Source organism: Trachemys scripta, chromosome 18, assembly GCF_013100865.1.
Source record: "Trachemys scripta elegans isolate TJP31775 chromosome 18, CAS_Tse_1.0, whole genome shotgun sequence".
NCBI classification, from domain to species: Eukaryota; Metazoa; Chordata; order Testudines; family Emydidae; genus Trachemys; species Trachemys scripta.
In genome coordinates this window covers 6838927-6855938 of record NC_048315.1, presented here as the reverse complement: position 1 = coordinate 6855938, position 17012 = coordinate 6838927, and the positions used below count along the sequence as shown (strand labels likewise).

Genomic DNA, 17012 nt, shown 5'->3' with positions numbered 1-17012 from the left:
CATAAAAAAAAAAAAAATCTATAACACTTCAGTTAATTTGGTTTAGTTCTGGGAAAGTTTGCTGTAGGGACAAAACTGTTTAAAATGAAAAGCTATTTTAACCTCAATTATGGCAAGACCAGCATTTCTCCATTGTTCAGATGGATTTACAAGGCCTAGATAAAATTTATTAAACCACACATAAACAATAAGTGCCTTAAAATGCTGTGTACCTCCAGTCATCTCAGAACATAAACCAATTCTGTTTTTCAGCCAATTTAAAAATAATACTTTCCTACAACACAGAAGCTAAAAAACAACAAAATTATATCTTAAATACAGGCAGTACGTGGTAAATAAAGGCGGGTTTTGGTTGAGTTATGTTTACAGCCTCCAATTCTTCTCTTTGAACAAAGAGCTTTGTGAAAAATCTGATTAGAAACAGGGCAGGAATCTCAGGGGAAGAGCTGATGAAAGAAAAAGTTGAAATTCATTTCCATGGCTAGACTATGCAAGGCAAACAGAGACTATTAAACATGTATCTGCAGCAGCCCTATTGGTAATAAAGCCAAGAAACGTTCCCTAGATGTCTTGGATATTCTTCTCTATTATCACAGCCACTCTCTCAAAGCTTCACCATATTTTATATACGTGTATTTCTGTCTTCAGAGTCTTGCCACCCTATCCCCCAGGCTCTAGTCTCCCAATTCAGGCTTGTTGGGAAGTATTTTTTCCCCTCTCTCTGTAGCGGCATAACAATGAAGCCAGCATTTTTAGTACCTCAAATTTCCAAATACATTGCTGGAGATCATTAAAAGCTGTCAATATTTACATAAACCATGCTACTGCTTAGCTTTTAACTAGCTCTGTAGAGCCAATGTTGCACAGAAAGATCTGTCTGGACAAAGGATAAATCAAGCTTTTGGGAATCTTTCCATAATAAAAAGAAAAAAAAAATATGCTTTACTCTCTAGCAAAACCTAAATTTTACCTCCCAACTAAATTAACAAGCTACTTCCCCCTCAAAGGATTAAAACCTAAACCGCTAGGCAACAAATTTAACTATCAAAATAGAATGAATACACACACACACAAACACGTGTGTGTTTTTAAGATGTAACCTAATAAAAATATAATGATAAGTAACTTCTAGCCAGTGATTTCTGAGAATAATACTGTATAATTATAGTTGGCTAGTGGTATAACTCTACTCCACAACTGTCTTCCCAACTTACGCACTGAAGCCCCAGTTCATGCAAGCATTTAAGTATATACCTAAGACACAGAGAATTCAAAAATGAACTTAAAGTTAAACATGTGTTTAACGGTTTTGATGAGTTGGGGCCTAAAAGATCTATAATAAAACTGAATTACTGTACAAAGTGTAATCAAGCCGGCAAAGGAGAGACTATATTTTACATTTATTGCTAGGTGAGTCAATTATATTATAACATTATAACAGCAGCCACAAGATATGAGACAACGTGTAGTCTTATAAAAAAAATAGCGTATATGTGAATGTATTTCACCCTTACAATCACAGGTGACTTGCATATCTTTAGTGAACTTCATTCATGGCCCTTTCCGGAAATAATACACATTCATAAACACTAGGTTTCAAATTGGTGTGAACAGTTATGCAGAATATTAAAACCATTCTTCAGCTACATTTTATGAATTTTACACACTCATAAGTATTTATATTATGGTATTTATTATTTTAACGTGGGTAACGCCCAAAATGTACCAGAAACCTTTCTAACAGAGCAAGGTGCAATTCCTGCCTCAAAGAGTTTAGATTATATTGGTAGCCATGATGCAACAAGTGAAAGCCATCATTGATGAGGGAAAGAGGAGGATAAGCACATGAGGTTTTTACAGAAATATAGTCATGAGGTCACTTTGTTGTTAAGGACATCTTGTTACAAGATACGTTCACTGTTATTCACCAAACTCCCTCTCTAATCTCACCACCATCCCTCTATTATCCCTTATGGATTTTCTACATTGCAAAATTGTATTGTGTTGGAACATAATTTTTAACAGTTGAATTAGTTGACATGATGCTTCTGACCACATCCGAGTGGTCTGTCTAGACCAGGACAAATGGTTTTTAGCTTCATATCAGCTGACTGATCATGAATCACACTTAGCTGACCAGATGATGATTCTGAATACAATTTGTCCACTTAGCTGACATGATTCTGACCACATCTAACTCATTTGTTCACAATCATTTTCAAACACTATACAATTCTGCAATGGAGGTAAGTCCTTGTAAAGCAAAATGCCCCCTTACCCAACTACCCTCCACAATCTCCCTCAAAACACTATCTGACCCTTTTTCCCCATGGTCCTCCTCAATCAACACACCCTTTACTATCCAACCCTCCTGCTGCTCCATTTTAATATACAGTCAGCTGCATAATGTAATACTTGGCACTTCTATACATATTTTCATCTACTAAGGTCAAAGTGTTTTATTAGTATTATTTAACTAGAGGGACACTCTGGTCAAACTTGGTCCTAAATTTAGGTTTTGTAAAAACCCATCTTTAGAAACCCTAGCAGCAACAGAAATATTTCCAGGAATTTTTACAATTTAATTCCAATGGCAACAGTTTTTGTAATTGTTTTAATATCCATTTCCCTGAAATGTCTGCAACCCATACACTGCAGCATTGTGCTAGAACAGGAGAGTAAAACAGACTACAAACTGAGCTCATAAACAGAGGTGAAATTGACAGGACTATTTTCCAAAGTCAAAAGTGTGGAAAGTAAACAAACAGCAAAAATTATGAGAACTCAGTCCAGTTTTAAAATTTAAGCTAAAACATTATTTCTAATACACACAGGAGATACTTTCCAAAAAAATACGGGCCATGATTTTCAAAAATGGCTAGTGGTTTTGGGTGCCCAGCCTGAGAGATCCCTTCAAAGGACCTGAAGCTCAAAAAGTGCTAAGAACCCACCTTCTGAAAATCAGATCCCTTTAAAGGCACCTCAAATGAGCCCCCCAACATGGAGCCAACCAGACTTACCAGTCACGTTGGAAAAAATCTTGGCTTTGAAATTTAATCTGACAGCTCAACAGAGAGCGTGAGGCTTGGGGAAACTATCAACCAGCACAGGGGATCTGCAACTTTAACCAGTGACCTGAGAGGTGGGAAGGGAAGAGCTCTAGCAAATTTCAGATGGGGGAATAAGAGTTTAACTGAGAGCCTCCCCCACTTCCCAATCCCTTCCGTACCCCTCCTTCCCCCAATGCACTGGAAGAATAATGGGGACAAGGGATGTTTGCACGGAGTCCCCAGCTCTTTCATCCCCTTTCCCCCGCTCGGGGGGGGGGGTCTCCGGGCCGCCCTTTGGAAGGGGAACCAGGCACCTCGGCTCCCCCACGTGAGGGGGGGGGACCCGGCATTGTGCGCAGCCCGCACCGGGAGCGCTAACAATAAAGGGGCGGGCGGAGAGGCTGCGCCCCAGTGGAGACGGGGATGTGGGTCCCCCCCAAAAACCCGTGGGGGGGGCACAGAGACCCCTTCCCATTTCTCCTCCCCCCTCCCACTCCCCCTACCTCTATCTTGTCCACGCTCCGGGCGCAGCCCACCACCTTCATGCCGTGCTGCACCAGCGCCCGGGCCACGGCCGCCCCGATGCCCACCGAGGCGCCGGTCACCAGCGCCACTCGGCCCTTCCAGCGCTCCATGGCCCCGGGCTCGCTGCCCCGCGGCACCGCCGCCCTGCGCCCGGCCGAGCCGCCTTCCCCCCGCCGGCACGGGCACAGGAGCCCAGCCAACCTCCTGCCCGCGGAGGATGAATCCTTCCCCGCCCCTCCCTCGCCCGTCTCTCCTCCCTCCCCTTCTCCAAGCCCAGCCTCTCCCCCGCCTCTTCCCTAGTCAGCAGCATCCCCCCCCACCCCCCCGCCTGCCATGCACTGAGTTTCTTCGCCCTCAGCTAGGGTGACCAGACAGCAAGTGTGAAAAATCGGGACAGGGGGTGGGAGGGTAATAGGAGTCTATATAAGAAAAAGACCCAAAAATCCGGACTGTCTGTATAAAATGGGGACATCTGGTCACCCTAGCAGTGCCCTGCTGCCCGAGGAGGGGAGAGAGGAGGCCACACAGAGCCGGCTGAGCCCCTCCGGACTCAGTGCACACCATGCAGGGAGGGAGAGTTCAAATGAAATCCCCGTGGAATATATTATTTATATAGCAGGAGCTCTGAAGAGCCTCAGTCATAAACCGAGAGCCCCCGAGTTAGGATGACCAGATGTCCTGAGTTTATAGGGACAGACCAGAGAGTTGGGGCTTTTTTAAAGAGTGTCTCCTATTCCCCCACACCTCAGTCCCGATTTTTCACACTTGATATCTGGTCACCCGATGTTGGACACACGCAGAAGAAATTGAGGGTCTCTACCGCAAAGGGAGGATAAACTAAATGTCTCCTTTGCTTTTCTTTCTGATTGTGTTTATCTATGAATGTGGAAGGCACTCCTGCATCAGAGCCCCCGTCAGCACACTCTAAGATAAACAATGAGGGAAGGCAAAGCAGATGAGACAAATCCATTAAATTCTTTGGGGGCTGAGACTAGCTTTTTTTTGTTGCATTTGTACAATACCTAATACAACACAGTGGGGTCCCTGGTGCATGAGTGGCCTGCCTCGGTGCTACCACAATGCAGATAATAGAGTATAATCAGTAAGAAGTAGGGTGACCAGACAGTAAATGTGAAAAATCGGGGCAGGGGGTGAAGGGTAATAGGAGCCTATATAAAGAAAAAGACCCAAACTTCAGGACTGTCCCTATAAAATCAGGACATCTGGTCACCCTCATACGATACAGTAGAACCTTAGAGTTATGAACTGAGCAGTCAACCACACGCCTCATTTAGAACTGGACGGACACAATCAGGCAGAAGCAGAGCCAAAAAAAAAAAAAAGCACAAATACAGTACAATATTGTGTTAAACTACTAACAAAAATAAAGGGAAAGTAGCATTTTTCTTCTACATAGTAAAGTTTCAAAGCTGTATTAAGTCAATGTTCAGCTGTAAACTTTTGAAAGAACCATAACGTTTTGTTCAGAGCGACGAACAAACTCCATTCCCAAGGTGTTCATAACTCGGAAGTTCTACTGTAGCTACGTTAAACAGAAGAGAGAGAGGGGTGGTTTAGGCATCCCACTGAGAATCCAGAATTCATGGTTCTGGTCCTAGCTTCGCTAAAGACTGGCTGTATGAGCCTGGGCACGTCACTTCAAGGAGTTAGACAGCTGGCTCATAGGATATCCCAGCCTTCATTTCTTTGTGCCTTGGCTCCCCATCTGTAAACCTGGGATAATAAAACACTTCTTTTCTCTCACCTTGTCTGTCTTGTCTATTTAGACTGTAACCTCTTCAGAGCAGGGACTCTCTGATATTGTAATTGTTGCTGTACGTACATAAGTGCCCAATCTTGGAGGGGGCTTCCAGGGCTATCCTAATAGAATAAGGATGGTTTTAGGGTTAAGGCACAGGACAGAGTCAGGACAGCTGGGTTGTAGTCTCAGCTCTGCCTCAGCCTGGCTGCATGACCCTGTACCACTCATTTAACCTCTCTGTGCCTCAGAATCCACACCTGGCAAATAGGGATAACACTTCCCTGCCTCACAGGGGAAAAGGGGTTGTCAAGATAAATTCACTAATATTTGTGAAGAGCTCAACCTTACAGGCATTGTAGAAATGCCTCTAAATAAAAAGGGATAGACGCCAGTATACACGCTGCTATTTATTTTGATTTATACAATGCTCCTATTACAAAAAAAAAAAAAAAAAAATCTACGTCGATGGGGGGGGGAATCAATATTTTAAAACACAGACTATATTAGTGTCAAACTCTCACTGCTCAAAAACGGCGACCTACAGAACTGAGGGCCTGATTCTACACCCAAGGAACTTTTGTATCCATGGAAGCAACACTGGGCTCTGTGATTACCTAGTTCAAAGAAAGAGCCTGATTCTTCAGCACCTCAGCATTTCACCCAAAGACCTGGATACATAGATGAGCTTTGCACCCAGGGTTCTGTAGCCTACTTCCTCCAAGAGTCTGACGAAGCCTGACTGTGTTATTCCGGCAGCAGGCCCTGTAGGTTTACCTATGCACTGAGGGTTTCCCAGAAGGCTACTGAGGGTTCGAGTTTTATTTGTGAGCTGAAGGGAATTTCCGAGAGGTCTGTGTTGTCACTTGCAGTGCTTTGTACATGCAGCTAAAGATTAGGAGAGGTTCATATTTAACAATATATTATGTAACAAATAAATACAAGTCTTCAGACTCTGTGTCCCTTTACACGGAATAAAAACAATAGGTCAACTAGGCGGGAATAATAACCAGTCAACTTGCTACCAACCTCTTGTCCTTTGGAAAACAGCCCTTTGCTACTTTTAAACCAACTTTTAAGCTAATGCTTGAGCAAATAGATGAACCTTGCCTTTGTTGAATGAATGGAAGGAGGTGAGGATGGCTTAGTCAAAGCCAGTCCAAGGGTCACCAGGAACATGCAGTTAATAGACATGGGTCTATTCTGTCCATAATTCCCTCTCCTCCATCAGGCTGACACTGCTCAGGAGAGGAAAAGGCACAAAGGGAAGGAACACAGGAGGCAGAGGAAGGCAACACTTGTAGCAACATTCTCTTGCAATAGAATGAGATGCCTTCATGAGAAGTGGGGGCAATGAGACCCTCATGATGGCATGGGGGAGTTTCATGAAGACTTGGAGAAGTGAATTGGGTCTGGCAGCAATGGGGAGTTAGGAACTTAGCCCCTTGTGGCTAAACATCAGGATTGAAATACCTAGTCTCTCTGGGACTGAAAGTTTAAATTCCAGCAGCGTGGACTCAGCCCATTGCTTAGAAGGTAGATTAACCGGGTACCAGGCAGCGTAGAGGGAAGATTTGCTCTTCTCTGCATGGATAGCAAAGATCCCCTGGCATCTCTTGTAAGTGCAGAGATTCACGTCAGTGTTCTTAACCAACATTTTCCCCTCTACACCATTGTTGAATTAGTTGGTTGCCACCCTCAACCCCACAGATGACTGCATTTCCATGGTGCTATAAGTATATAATTTGCAAAGTGCTTTGTGATCTTTGAGCTCAAAAGGGGCTATAAAATGTGAGATATTTATATAGATCATCTACCAGACTAACTCCAGATAGAAAAAAAAACAATGGGAATACCGTTCTTTTTAACACAACTGTAGGACATTGAGAGGAACCAGCAAATGCCAGTACATTTACAGATTAGAAAAAAAACTACATTCAACTGGAGGGTTTGGTAAAGGCCAATGATAGCAACAATAAATGGGGGTGGGGGGAGAGAATCAAGTCTGTGTGTAGGACAGAGTATTTCATCCAAAATGACAGTCTGTACCATGTATCTGGGGACAGTTAAAGGTGACTATCAAGCATTTTTTAAAAAAAGAAATAGTTTTATATTTGTTTCACTCCTTCTCCAACCCAGTTCTTCCCTGTTTTGACTCCCAGTGCTGCAGCCACTAGACTGAGGACTGTTTGTCGATCAATGCCTTAAGGAGGCCCATTGCCCCAATCTCCCTCAAAGACCAAGTCTGTTGCTACCAGTGATGAGCATGGGTTGGATAGATAGGTTAGGCTACATAACATTTTAGTTTATCTTCTACAGAGTTTGCCACTTCAGCCTTACATGGAACTTTTAAAATCAGACCTTTTATTTGTTTGGCAAAACGATCACTCAGTCCAGTCAAATTGAACTGAAAATTCACCCAACAGCTTTGATGGGCAAACAGATGAAGACATGGCTACCTTGTCTTCTAGCATTATTTATTTGCATTATAGTAGTGCCTTGAGGACCCAGCCAAGATCAGAACACCATTGTGGTAGTCTTTGTACACGCACATAGCAAGTCCTGTCTGAGAAGCTTAATGGCTAAACAGACACAGGATTGGAGGGAATAGAAAGGGATCATCACCACCAGTTTACAGAAAGGGAACTGAGATACAGAGAGATAGTGACTTGCCAGAAGTGCCAACTGAATCCAGATCCAGTCCAGCGCCTTAACCGCAAAGCCGTCCTTCCTTCACTTTGACTTCTTGTTTTAACTTGAGTCAGCAAACACCTTTTTTTTTCTGGCTTAGGTAGGCAACAGTCAGCTTCTCCGCCTCAAGTGATAAGTCTCAGGAGTGCAGGTCCTAAAGTCTGAAACAAATCAAGTGCCCATTAAATGGAACACGTTCGATTTATTCCCGCAAAGTGCTCAAAAATCACATTATGAATAAGGAAAATCTGGAGAGTCAAAGGGAAACTGTAATTATGGCTTTTGAGTGAGCCTTGGCAGCCTTCCAAGGTGAGGCGGTAGAGAGGTTCTTAAGTTAGTCTTGAGAACTTGAGCCTCATAGTGTTAGGGCTGAATTTTCAGAGGTGCTGAATGATGATCACAACAGGAGATGGGAGTACTCAGCATTTCCGAAAGTCAGGCAAAAAATGCCCTGGAAGCCATCTGCCCTTCTCACTAACCCACCCCTTGGAAGCTGTAGGTTTCTCTTTTTGCCTACCATGCTTATTATTTGTACTGCAGTAACACAGAGGGCCCAGGGAGATCAAGGTCCCATTCTGCTAGTCAGTGCATATACAGAGACATAAGAAGAGACAGCCTCTGCCCCAAAGAGATTACAGTCTAAACAGACAAGACAGATAAAAGGTGGGAGAGAAAACAAAGGTACAGAAAACTGGAATGACTAGCCCAAGGTCACACAGCCCGTCAGTGAGTCAGGAATAAAACTTAGGTAGCCTTCGTTCCAGGTCCAGTGCCCTATCCATTAAATCATGCTTGGATTATCCCTGTGATTTTGAATGTACACTATCTATAAGGCTTGAAATGTATAGAAAAATCTGAGGAAAAACTGGGTGAGGTTGGCATTTAAATTTTCTTCCAATTAAGTATTTCTGAGAGAGAGAGAGAGAGAGAGAGAGAGAGACTCTCCTTTAGAAGGAATGTATTTGTACCAGACAACTGATGTCACAAATGATGTCATTTTGCAGTGATATGGTTAATTCAACTTCTGAGCTGAGCAATCAAGCCTCCAATGACTACTTGTTACTATTTCTACAGCACTTACGCCCCTTTGAACACATAAGAGAACAAAGTCATGCCCCCAGGATCTTTAAAGTTAAGGACCCAATCCCAAAAGATGCAGGTCAATCCTTAGTACTCTTTGAGCTCAGTGAGGGTTGAGGGCACTCAACAGCTTGCAGGAGTTGCCCAGCGCTTCCCAGGATGAAGCCCTAAATAAATAACCTCAGCAATGCAAGCTGTATGAAGGGAACATCTGCAAGGGATATGAAATCTTTAAAGAAAACTGCTTACAATTCACAAGTCTGGAAAAGGGGCCTTAAGGCAGCGACACTTGCAGTGACACTCATGCAAAACAGAAGCAGCACATGTTGTCACTGGGACTAGCTAAGCCTTACTTAGTTTCAGACACTGACTAGAATATAAAATGATCAGGCTGTGTAAACCTTAACAGAAAGAAAAAGCCCGGTAGGACACAAGGCAACCAGCAATACCCAGAAGATTGACAATAATGGGCCTGATCCTCCTGCTGTCAATAAAAGTTTGTCAGTGGGTCCTCGACTGGGCCAAATTCATCCCTGCACATAACTCTGTTGATTTGGCACCAGGAATGAATTTGTTGCATGGTGGAAGTGATAGTAGTTTAAGGAAGTTCATTTACAAGCTAATCACTATGGCAGGTGCTTTTGAATTCAGAGAATATAGTTCTGTACAAAATGAATGTACAGTACAGGAACCATCATCAACTTCAAGGGCAACTTCCCCCAAAAAGTCAGAAAGCTTTTGCCGTGAAGATAAGGGAGTTGTGTAAAATACAGTAAACTGAGTAGGATTTCACTTACATGCTGATAGTTACAGGAATAACGATGGTGGAACTGTCTTACTTGTCAACCATGCTTCCATTGAAATCAATGGACATTTCACCATTCACTTAACCGGGATCAAGATCTGGACCTTAATTTGGTCCACAGCAAAATCAGAAGCTACATTGTACTTAGTACCAGGAAATGACCTAAGTATGATAAATACAAATTGATGGTGCACCTGGGGTCACGGGATAATTATAGCAGCAGTGTCTTGTGTGCTATAATTAGAACTGTGCCTGTGTTTCCATTTTAAGTTCAGCTTCATGGGATTTAAACAGTCACACTGGACTGGAACTTCACATACAAACGCTGCTTGGAAAAAAAAATGTACACAATTAAAGAGAAATCATGTGACTGTTTTTGCAACAAACAGACAAAACAACCACCGGGCTAAATTTGAGGTGTAATTCTAATGAAAGCAGATGAGTTACAAAAGGAATGAATATAGCCCAATATAATCAAAGTTTTCAAGATGACCTTTCCATTCTTTTTGAGGCACTGGGGCATGGATGATGGGATTAAAAAAAAAAATTATGGGGATTTCAGTGCTTTTGAAGTTACAAAAACAAAACACTTCACTACTGCAGAGAAGTTAACATTTTTCACAACTTTAAAAAAAAAAAAACAAACACACACATAATTACATGGACTCCTGTGTACAAACGACTAAATTGAAAGGTTCCAAAGCCAAGATGCTGATGGAGTGTTACAAAAATCTACTACCCCACCTCTTGAACCTGTTGGAGTTATTCTGGATGAAACCACATGGACGCACATGATAGAGCTTATCAGAAGGTTGAACCAACTGATGAGTGTTAAACTGTGTTGGAAAGAGGTAACTAACCATATAGTAAGTGTACTGAGCCTGAAAAGGAAAGCGCTCAGAAAGAAGATAAGTTACATGGACTAATTTTGTAATTATACATTAATCAATTAGGTGGGGGGGGGAACCCTGCCTAATTACATATTTAACTGAGACAAGGAAGCATCCAAAGGGGTCCCTGAGCCTTGCAGATAAATAACAGGGATATTTGCAGCCGAGTTTTGCTGTAATCCTGTTTATCCAGAGACACGCCTAATATGCTTGAGTAGCGGAGATGGCTTGTTTCGATCCTTACACATTGTGACTAACTAGATACAGGTTCCCCAACAATAGAGCTGCTGCAGGTGTCTGCCCATACTGCTTGTGGGTGCCAGGTGTAGGTAACATATTTGGATGCAGAGGGGCCCATTACCTTAATGTGTAGAACAAACGAGGGCCCCCAATCCTGGAAAGATTTATCAGTGCGCTGAACTTTACACACTGAGTAGCCCCATTAGAGAGTGTGAAGTTAAGCCGATGCAGAAGACTGTTGTGAATAGACAATTAATGAACCAAAAGCACCTGGTGACCAGGAAAACTGGGAGGTTTCCATGCAAATCCCTTTGGTTTGGGCTTTGATGACTGGAAATAAAGAAGACTTCAAGGAGCCTTTTACCTTGCTGACTTTCCTGTGCTGTTTACTTTGTTGTCCATGAATGCAGAGCTGGCTAGCTTGTGAAAATATCTCACTTCTTCACCTTCCTCACATCATAGAATTGTAGAAATAATAGATGAAAAAGCTCCCTTATGTCATCCAGTCCATGTCTCTGCCAATGCAGGATGGTTCCTTAGTGCACATTTACTAGCAAGTTGTCCAGTCTGGTTTACATGTTTCAAGCAAAGGGGCTTACAACACCTCCTTGTGGAATTATCAGATCAGTCTACCATGGGCAGAACTTTTCCTGATATTCAGCCTAAGCTTTCCTTTAACATCACCCCACTTCCCCTAATCATACTCCATTTTATTATCTCAAATAATTCTAATAGGGTTAGGTATGACACTCAAAATAATTTACTGATATTGATGGCACACAATATAATTTAAAAACTGGAAATTCATACACATAGACCATCTTTTAAGTAAAAGCTGATGGTGACAGAGTGAAACCAAGAAAATTTAGCCAACTCAGAAGAGTACCAACATTCTCCAAAACCTAACCCTAAAGTGGATCCTAAGAGGCATCTTAATTTAAAAAGAAAAAGTGCTGCCTCTTTGAAATTTGGAAGCCTTTAAAATTGATTGGGCACCAAACTAACCTGTATGCACTCCAATACATTGCAGGTGTTGAAAAAGCAGTTTTCAGACATTTTTACAAATTCACTCAATTTAGGAAGCATCCCAGAAGACTAGGAAAAGGCAGTCTAATATTAGTGCATGTGGGGTGGTTGTTTGTATGTAATCTTTTTTGATAGGCCTATGGGAGCCACTGATGGAGCCAAATCACCACAAGCCCTATGTCAGCCCTATAAATTCCTGCCATCCAGAGGCAACTTCCCTCTCTCCCCCATCATCGCCTTGAAAAATATATTTGTGTGTATTCAGGTTCTTGCAGAGAACAAGTGCATAGTCCTACTCAACAGTGGAACATCTGGCCTAGGTCATATAATTTTAAAGGTAAAATGCAGGGACAGAGACAGTAGGGTATTACAGAAAACTTTCATTAATTTCAGTTGTGAGAAAGTCTGGGGGGGGGAAATATTTCATAAGATCAAATGGGAAAAATGTTCACAGGATAAGCAAAGCTTAATCAAGGACTGTCAGCTTCCTTCATAAGCAATGAAGATCATGTTTTAATAATTTGTAGAAATTCTTAGGAGGAAACTGCTGAATAAAAACAGCTGATACAAAAGACAGGATATTTGATTTTATGAAAGAAGAAGAAAGGTGGTCTGTCAGACCAGATACCACGTTACACAATGTTTGGAAAAATAGGAGTGTTATGTTCTCAACCACATTTTAGAAATCATGAAGGCAGAGACCCTTTGGACACTCTTTACACCCCAGACAAATGGACAGGTCTTAGATTAGAAAACTAGATGCAAATAAATGGGCAAGTAATTTTAACCTAAAGACAATAAATACACAGATGAAGGGCCTGAATTTGAAAGGTGCTGAGCACTTGTAACTCTAATCTGATCTTCCAATAAAATAAAACTAAAAACCATGATCATAACGTCTTCAGCAGCAGTGCAGAAATATTATAGGAGTACACTGATGACTCAGTATGTGGCAAGGACCATACACTAGTATCAGGGTCATTGTATGCAGAAGTCTATAGGTCAAAATCTGTAATTTCTCAGTCACTATGGGTACACGTTATTTCTGCAAAAGCAACATTAATCATGCACGTATAGTCCAGCTAGATATAGATGGCTCAATACAGGGCACAGGATCTAAAAACTAGAACCTGAGTCAAATTTTAGCTGCAAGTCTGTCTTTCCTCTAGGCTGAGGGTAATCATTTTTCAGGGTTTCAGGTCTATGTTTATTAAGAAAATATATGGCCCATGCTCCCGGATCAGAATTCATGCAACGGTGGAGGGAAGTTAACAACGCCACAGAATTCTTCTACCCTGGACACCCCTGCTGGATGTAACTTCTCTTGCAGATAGATAAATTTTCCTGCCAGCAAATACACGAAATACTCAGCGAGTCCATCTGGTGTTACTCCTTTCCAAAGCAGGAAAATAGAATGCCCAAATACTCCCCCTCAAGATTTATCTACCAACTACAATCTTTAGCTTTCTGTTCAAAATCATCAGAAGCAGCCACCTGCTATGGGACCACTGAGAACAAAACAAAACACTAACCAGATTTGAAATAGATGCTTTCCTTCCACCTTCACTATCTAAAGTGCTGTTTGGCTTCCATTTTTTTTAATTGGTTTAAAATTTATTTCCATTTTCAACATACAAGAATGAAATTATAGAAGTCTGTAGAAAACTAACAAATCCTACAGCAACATCCAAGAGTCATAAGTGTAGTATTCAGCATTTCACTGAAGTATGAAGATACCAAGTTTAAATGTGGGGGGGGGGGGGGGGGTATATAGATTTATATATAAAGTAGCACTTCTTTAGCTCATTTGAGAGGACAGGGAACTAAAAGAGCTCTCTTCCCTGAAAAGAAGTATCCTTAGTGTTTTTCAACAAATGCAACATGAAACCAGAAAAGCGCCATCAAGTGGACATTAGTGCTAAGTGCACATAGTCCTTTGGTTTGTCTTTTTTTAGCATAAAAAGGAGCTGAAAAAAAAATCATGGATTTGACATACCAAAAAACAGAAGTCTTGAAACGATGGTTTAAAAAAAAAAAACAAAAACAAAAAAACAAAAAAAAACTTAAGAGATTTCTTACTATTTCAAAGGAGGTGCTCTAAAAAAGAGAAGGTGGCACTTTTTACAAGGGCATGTTATTAGAGCAGTGTGAACTTTTTTGGACAATTTTTTTTTTTTTTTGGTGAATAAACTGAGTGCAATTTCCAGAGGAATGAGATTACTCACAAATTTGCATCCAATTCCGTGAATAGTTTCAGGGTCTTTTTAAATGATTTTTTTCTAAGTCATGTTTCAACATTTTTGAAATGCAATGTTTTGACTTTGAAATGTTTTTTTGACATTTAGCTAGATTAAAAACAAAAAAACATAGCACATACAAAAACAAAAAATATATCCTTTGGGGCTGAATGAGAGGTTTTGTTCAACCCAGAACAATAGAGTTAGTTTGGGTTGAACAAAATGTTTAATTCAACCTGAAATGAATTTCTCTGTTTTTTATTTCATCAAGTAACCCCCCAACCCCCAAGTCTATTTTGGGTGAAGCTGAACCAAAAATGGCCACACCAAATAAATAAATAAATACATTTGTTCAGCTCTACACATCCTGTCCATTTTGTTCTCCAGATGTATTGTCCCTTTATATAGCCCTTCATAAAAAAGGCAAGCATCTATTTTCTTACAGCCCACCTCTGCAAGTCCTTGATGTGTAGAATGCTCTATCCAAATAATTCTACATTACAAACTTGATTATTCAAATTCTGGGGTAAGGGAGACTGAGTCTGCCTAACTAAAAGTTTTGGTTAATAATGGAATTTTTCATGCAAGTAATTGTATTGTAAACTCCATCAAATAGATGTCAAAGGAACATGACCAGGTTTCAGACAGTTGGAGTTCTAGATAATTGTGTTACATTGTATGCTGATGAAGAGCTGTGTCGCTCAAAAGCTTGTCTCTTTCACCAACAGAAGTTGGTCCAATAAAAGATTACTTTACCCACCTTGTCTCTCTGATATCTGGTACCAACATGTCTATAAACAACACTGCAAACTTTAGGCACATGAATCACAGTTGCCCTGATAAAGAATGGTTACTTACAAACTTATAACAACTGTGATCCTTCAAGATGTGTTGTCCGTATGAATCCTGCTGTAAGTGAGCATCCTCTCCATGCAGGAGATCAGATTCTTTTATCTAGCAGTGTTTTTGGGACTGCACATATGCTATGCATGCCCACACCCCTACCTGAGGATATAAAGCAATGAATGGCCAACGACCCTTTTCTTTCACCAATACAGAATCAAGACTATAGGACTCCACAGTAGCAGGGAAGAAGAGTGGGTTGTTAAAATTCATTGTCTAGGGCCTAGTCTTCACTTACCGGTTGGTCCGGCGGCACGCCATCGATGTTCTGGGATTGATCCCGGAAGTGCTCACAGTCGGCGCCGGTACTCCAGCTCGCCGAGAGGAGTACGCGGCGTCGACGGGGGGGAGACTTCTGGCCGCGTCTGGACCGCGGTAAGTCCGGACTAAGGTACTTCGAATTCAGCTACGTTATTAACGTAGCTGAATTTGCGTACCTTAGTCCGAAGTCCGGACTAAGTGGGGACCAGCCCTAGGTATACTTAATTCTGTCTCTCCATGTGGGCAGATGAACTAGTTGACTTCTTGAGGTCCCTTTCAGTCCCACGTTGTTATGATTCTATGGTTGTTCATTTGTGCCCCATTTACCCACTGATCCAGGTTGTTCTGCATCAGTGATCCATCATTATTTACCATTCCTCCAATTGTGTCATCTGCAAGCTTTATCAATGATTGTTTTCTTTCAGGTTATTAACAACAGTGAAAAATAGCATAGGGCCTAGAACAAATTACTAGTAGAAAATGGGACCCTAATAGAAATAACTGACAATGAAGATTCCCTATTTACCATTCCATTAAGACTCATCCGTGGCCAGTTTTTAACCCACCTAACATGTACCATGTTGCTGTTGTGAAATAACTGATTTAACACTCCCATGTTACAAGTCAAACAGATGATCCACAAAAATGGTTTCAGTAGTCACACAGAGAAGTAAGTCTTAATTAGCTATTTCTTTGTACTTGCATAAAACAGTTGCATTCAGCTATGTGGTTTGGCTATGCTTGAAAGTGATATTTTTACTATATTTAAGTTATACATTAGTATTTTACTTTTAATTAGTGAAAGGAACTAGGGCAAGAAAAGATTCCCTCCCAGACTGTTCCCATTCCAGCCAAAAAATGCAACTTTGCTCTAGACTTCAGACATATGAACCTGCTTGGTAAAAGCAAAGAGAGGCAACCTGCTCTCTCTATTTCTGAAGTCTCTAATCAACAGAAATAAGAGGTGGAAGCCGAGAGAGAAAAACTTTATGCCAATCCAAAAACATCAACTTTTATGGTAGAGGACTTCAATTCAAAGATGTGTAAAGACACTGTAATCACTTGCATCTCTTCCCTAGCAAAGGTAGTTGCGTCACAAGCAATTTGATTATTGGCTACAGAAAGTTTTGGATATTCTTTTGATTAGATTGTTCCTTCCTGCTTACTTAGTAGGCCAGCAGCATGATCAGAGATCTACCTGTATTTTTCATCAGAGATTTAGTCTTACTAAATATAGATTTTTCCAAGTTAACCAGCAAAAGAACTATTTCCACATTAAGCAAGAACGTGTGTTCAAGACCACATTTTATCAAATCAGTGTTTTTTAAATAGGTCTACAAAAATGAAGTGACTCTGAATCAGTGGAGTGCAAGCCAATTTCATTGTACAAAATATAAATGTGGAAACTTCTGCTCTAAGTACCAACAATTTTAAGTGAGTTTTGCGTGTTGATTAATTTGTGCGCTTTGGTTTTTTTTTTTTTTTTTTTTTTTATAAAGCTACTTCCCTTAGCCCCATCCCATGAAGTATACGGCTGATTCCATG

General features: G+C 41.2%; 1 protein-coding gene across 1 annotated transcript in view; it reads right to left on the bottom strand.

The window, feature by feature from the left end:
* DHRS11 (dehydrogenase/reductase 11) overlaps positions 1-3723 on the bottom strand; it is a 73680-nt gene extending 69957 nt beyond the window's left edge. The window contains exon 1 of the mRNA XM_034752582.1: positions 3554-3723. Within this exon, the coding sequence (XP_034608473.1) occupies positions 3554-3685 (132 nt within the window). The 5' untranslated portion in view covers positions 3686-3723. The remainder of the gene's footprint in view (positions 1-3553) is intronic.
* Between the last annotated feature and the right edge of the window lie 13289 nt (positions 3724-17012).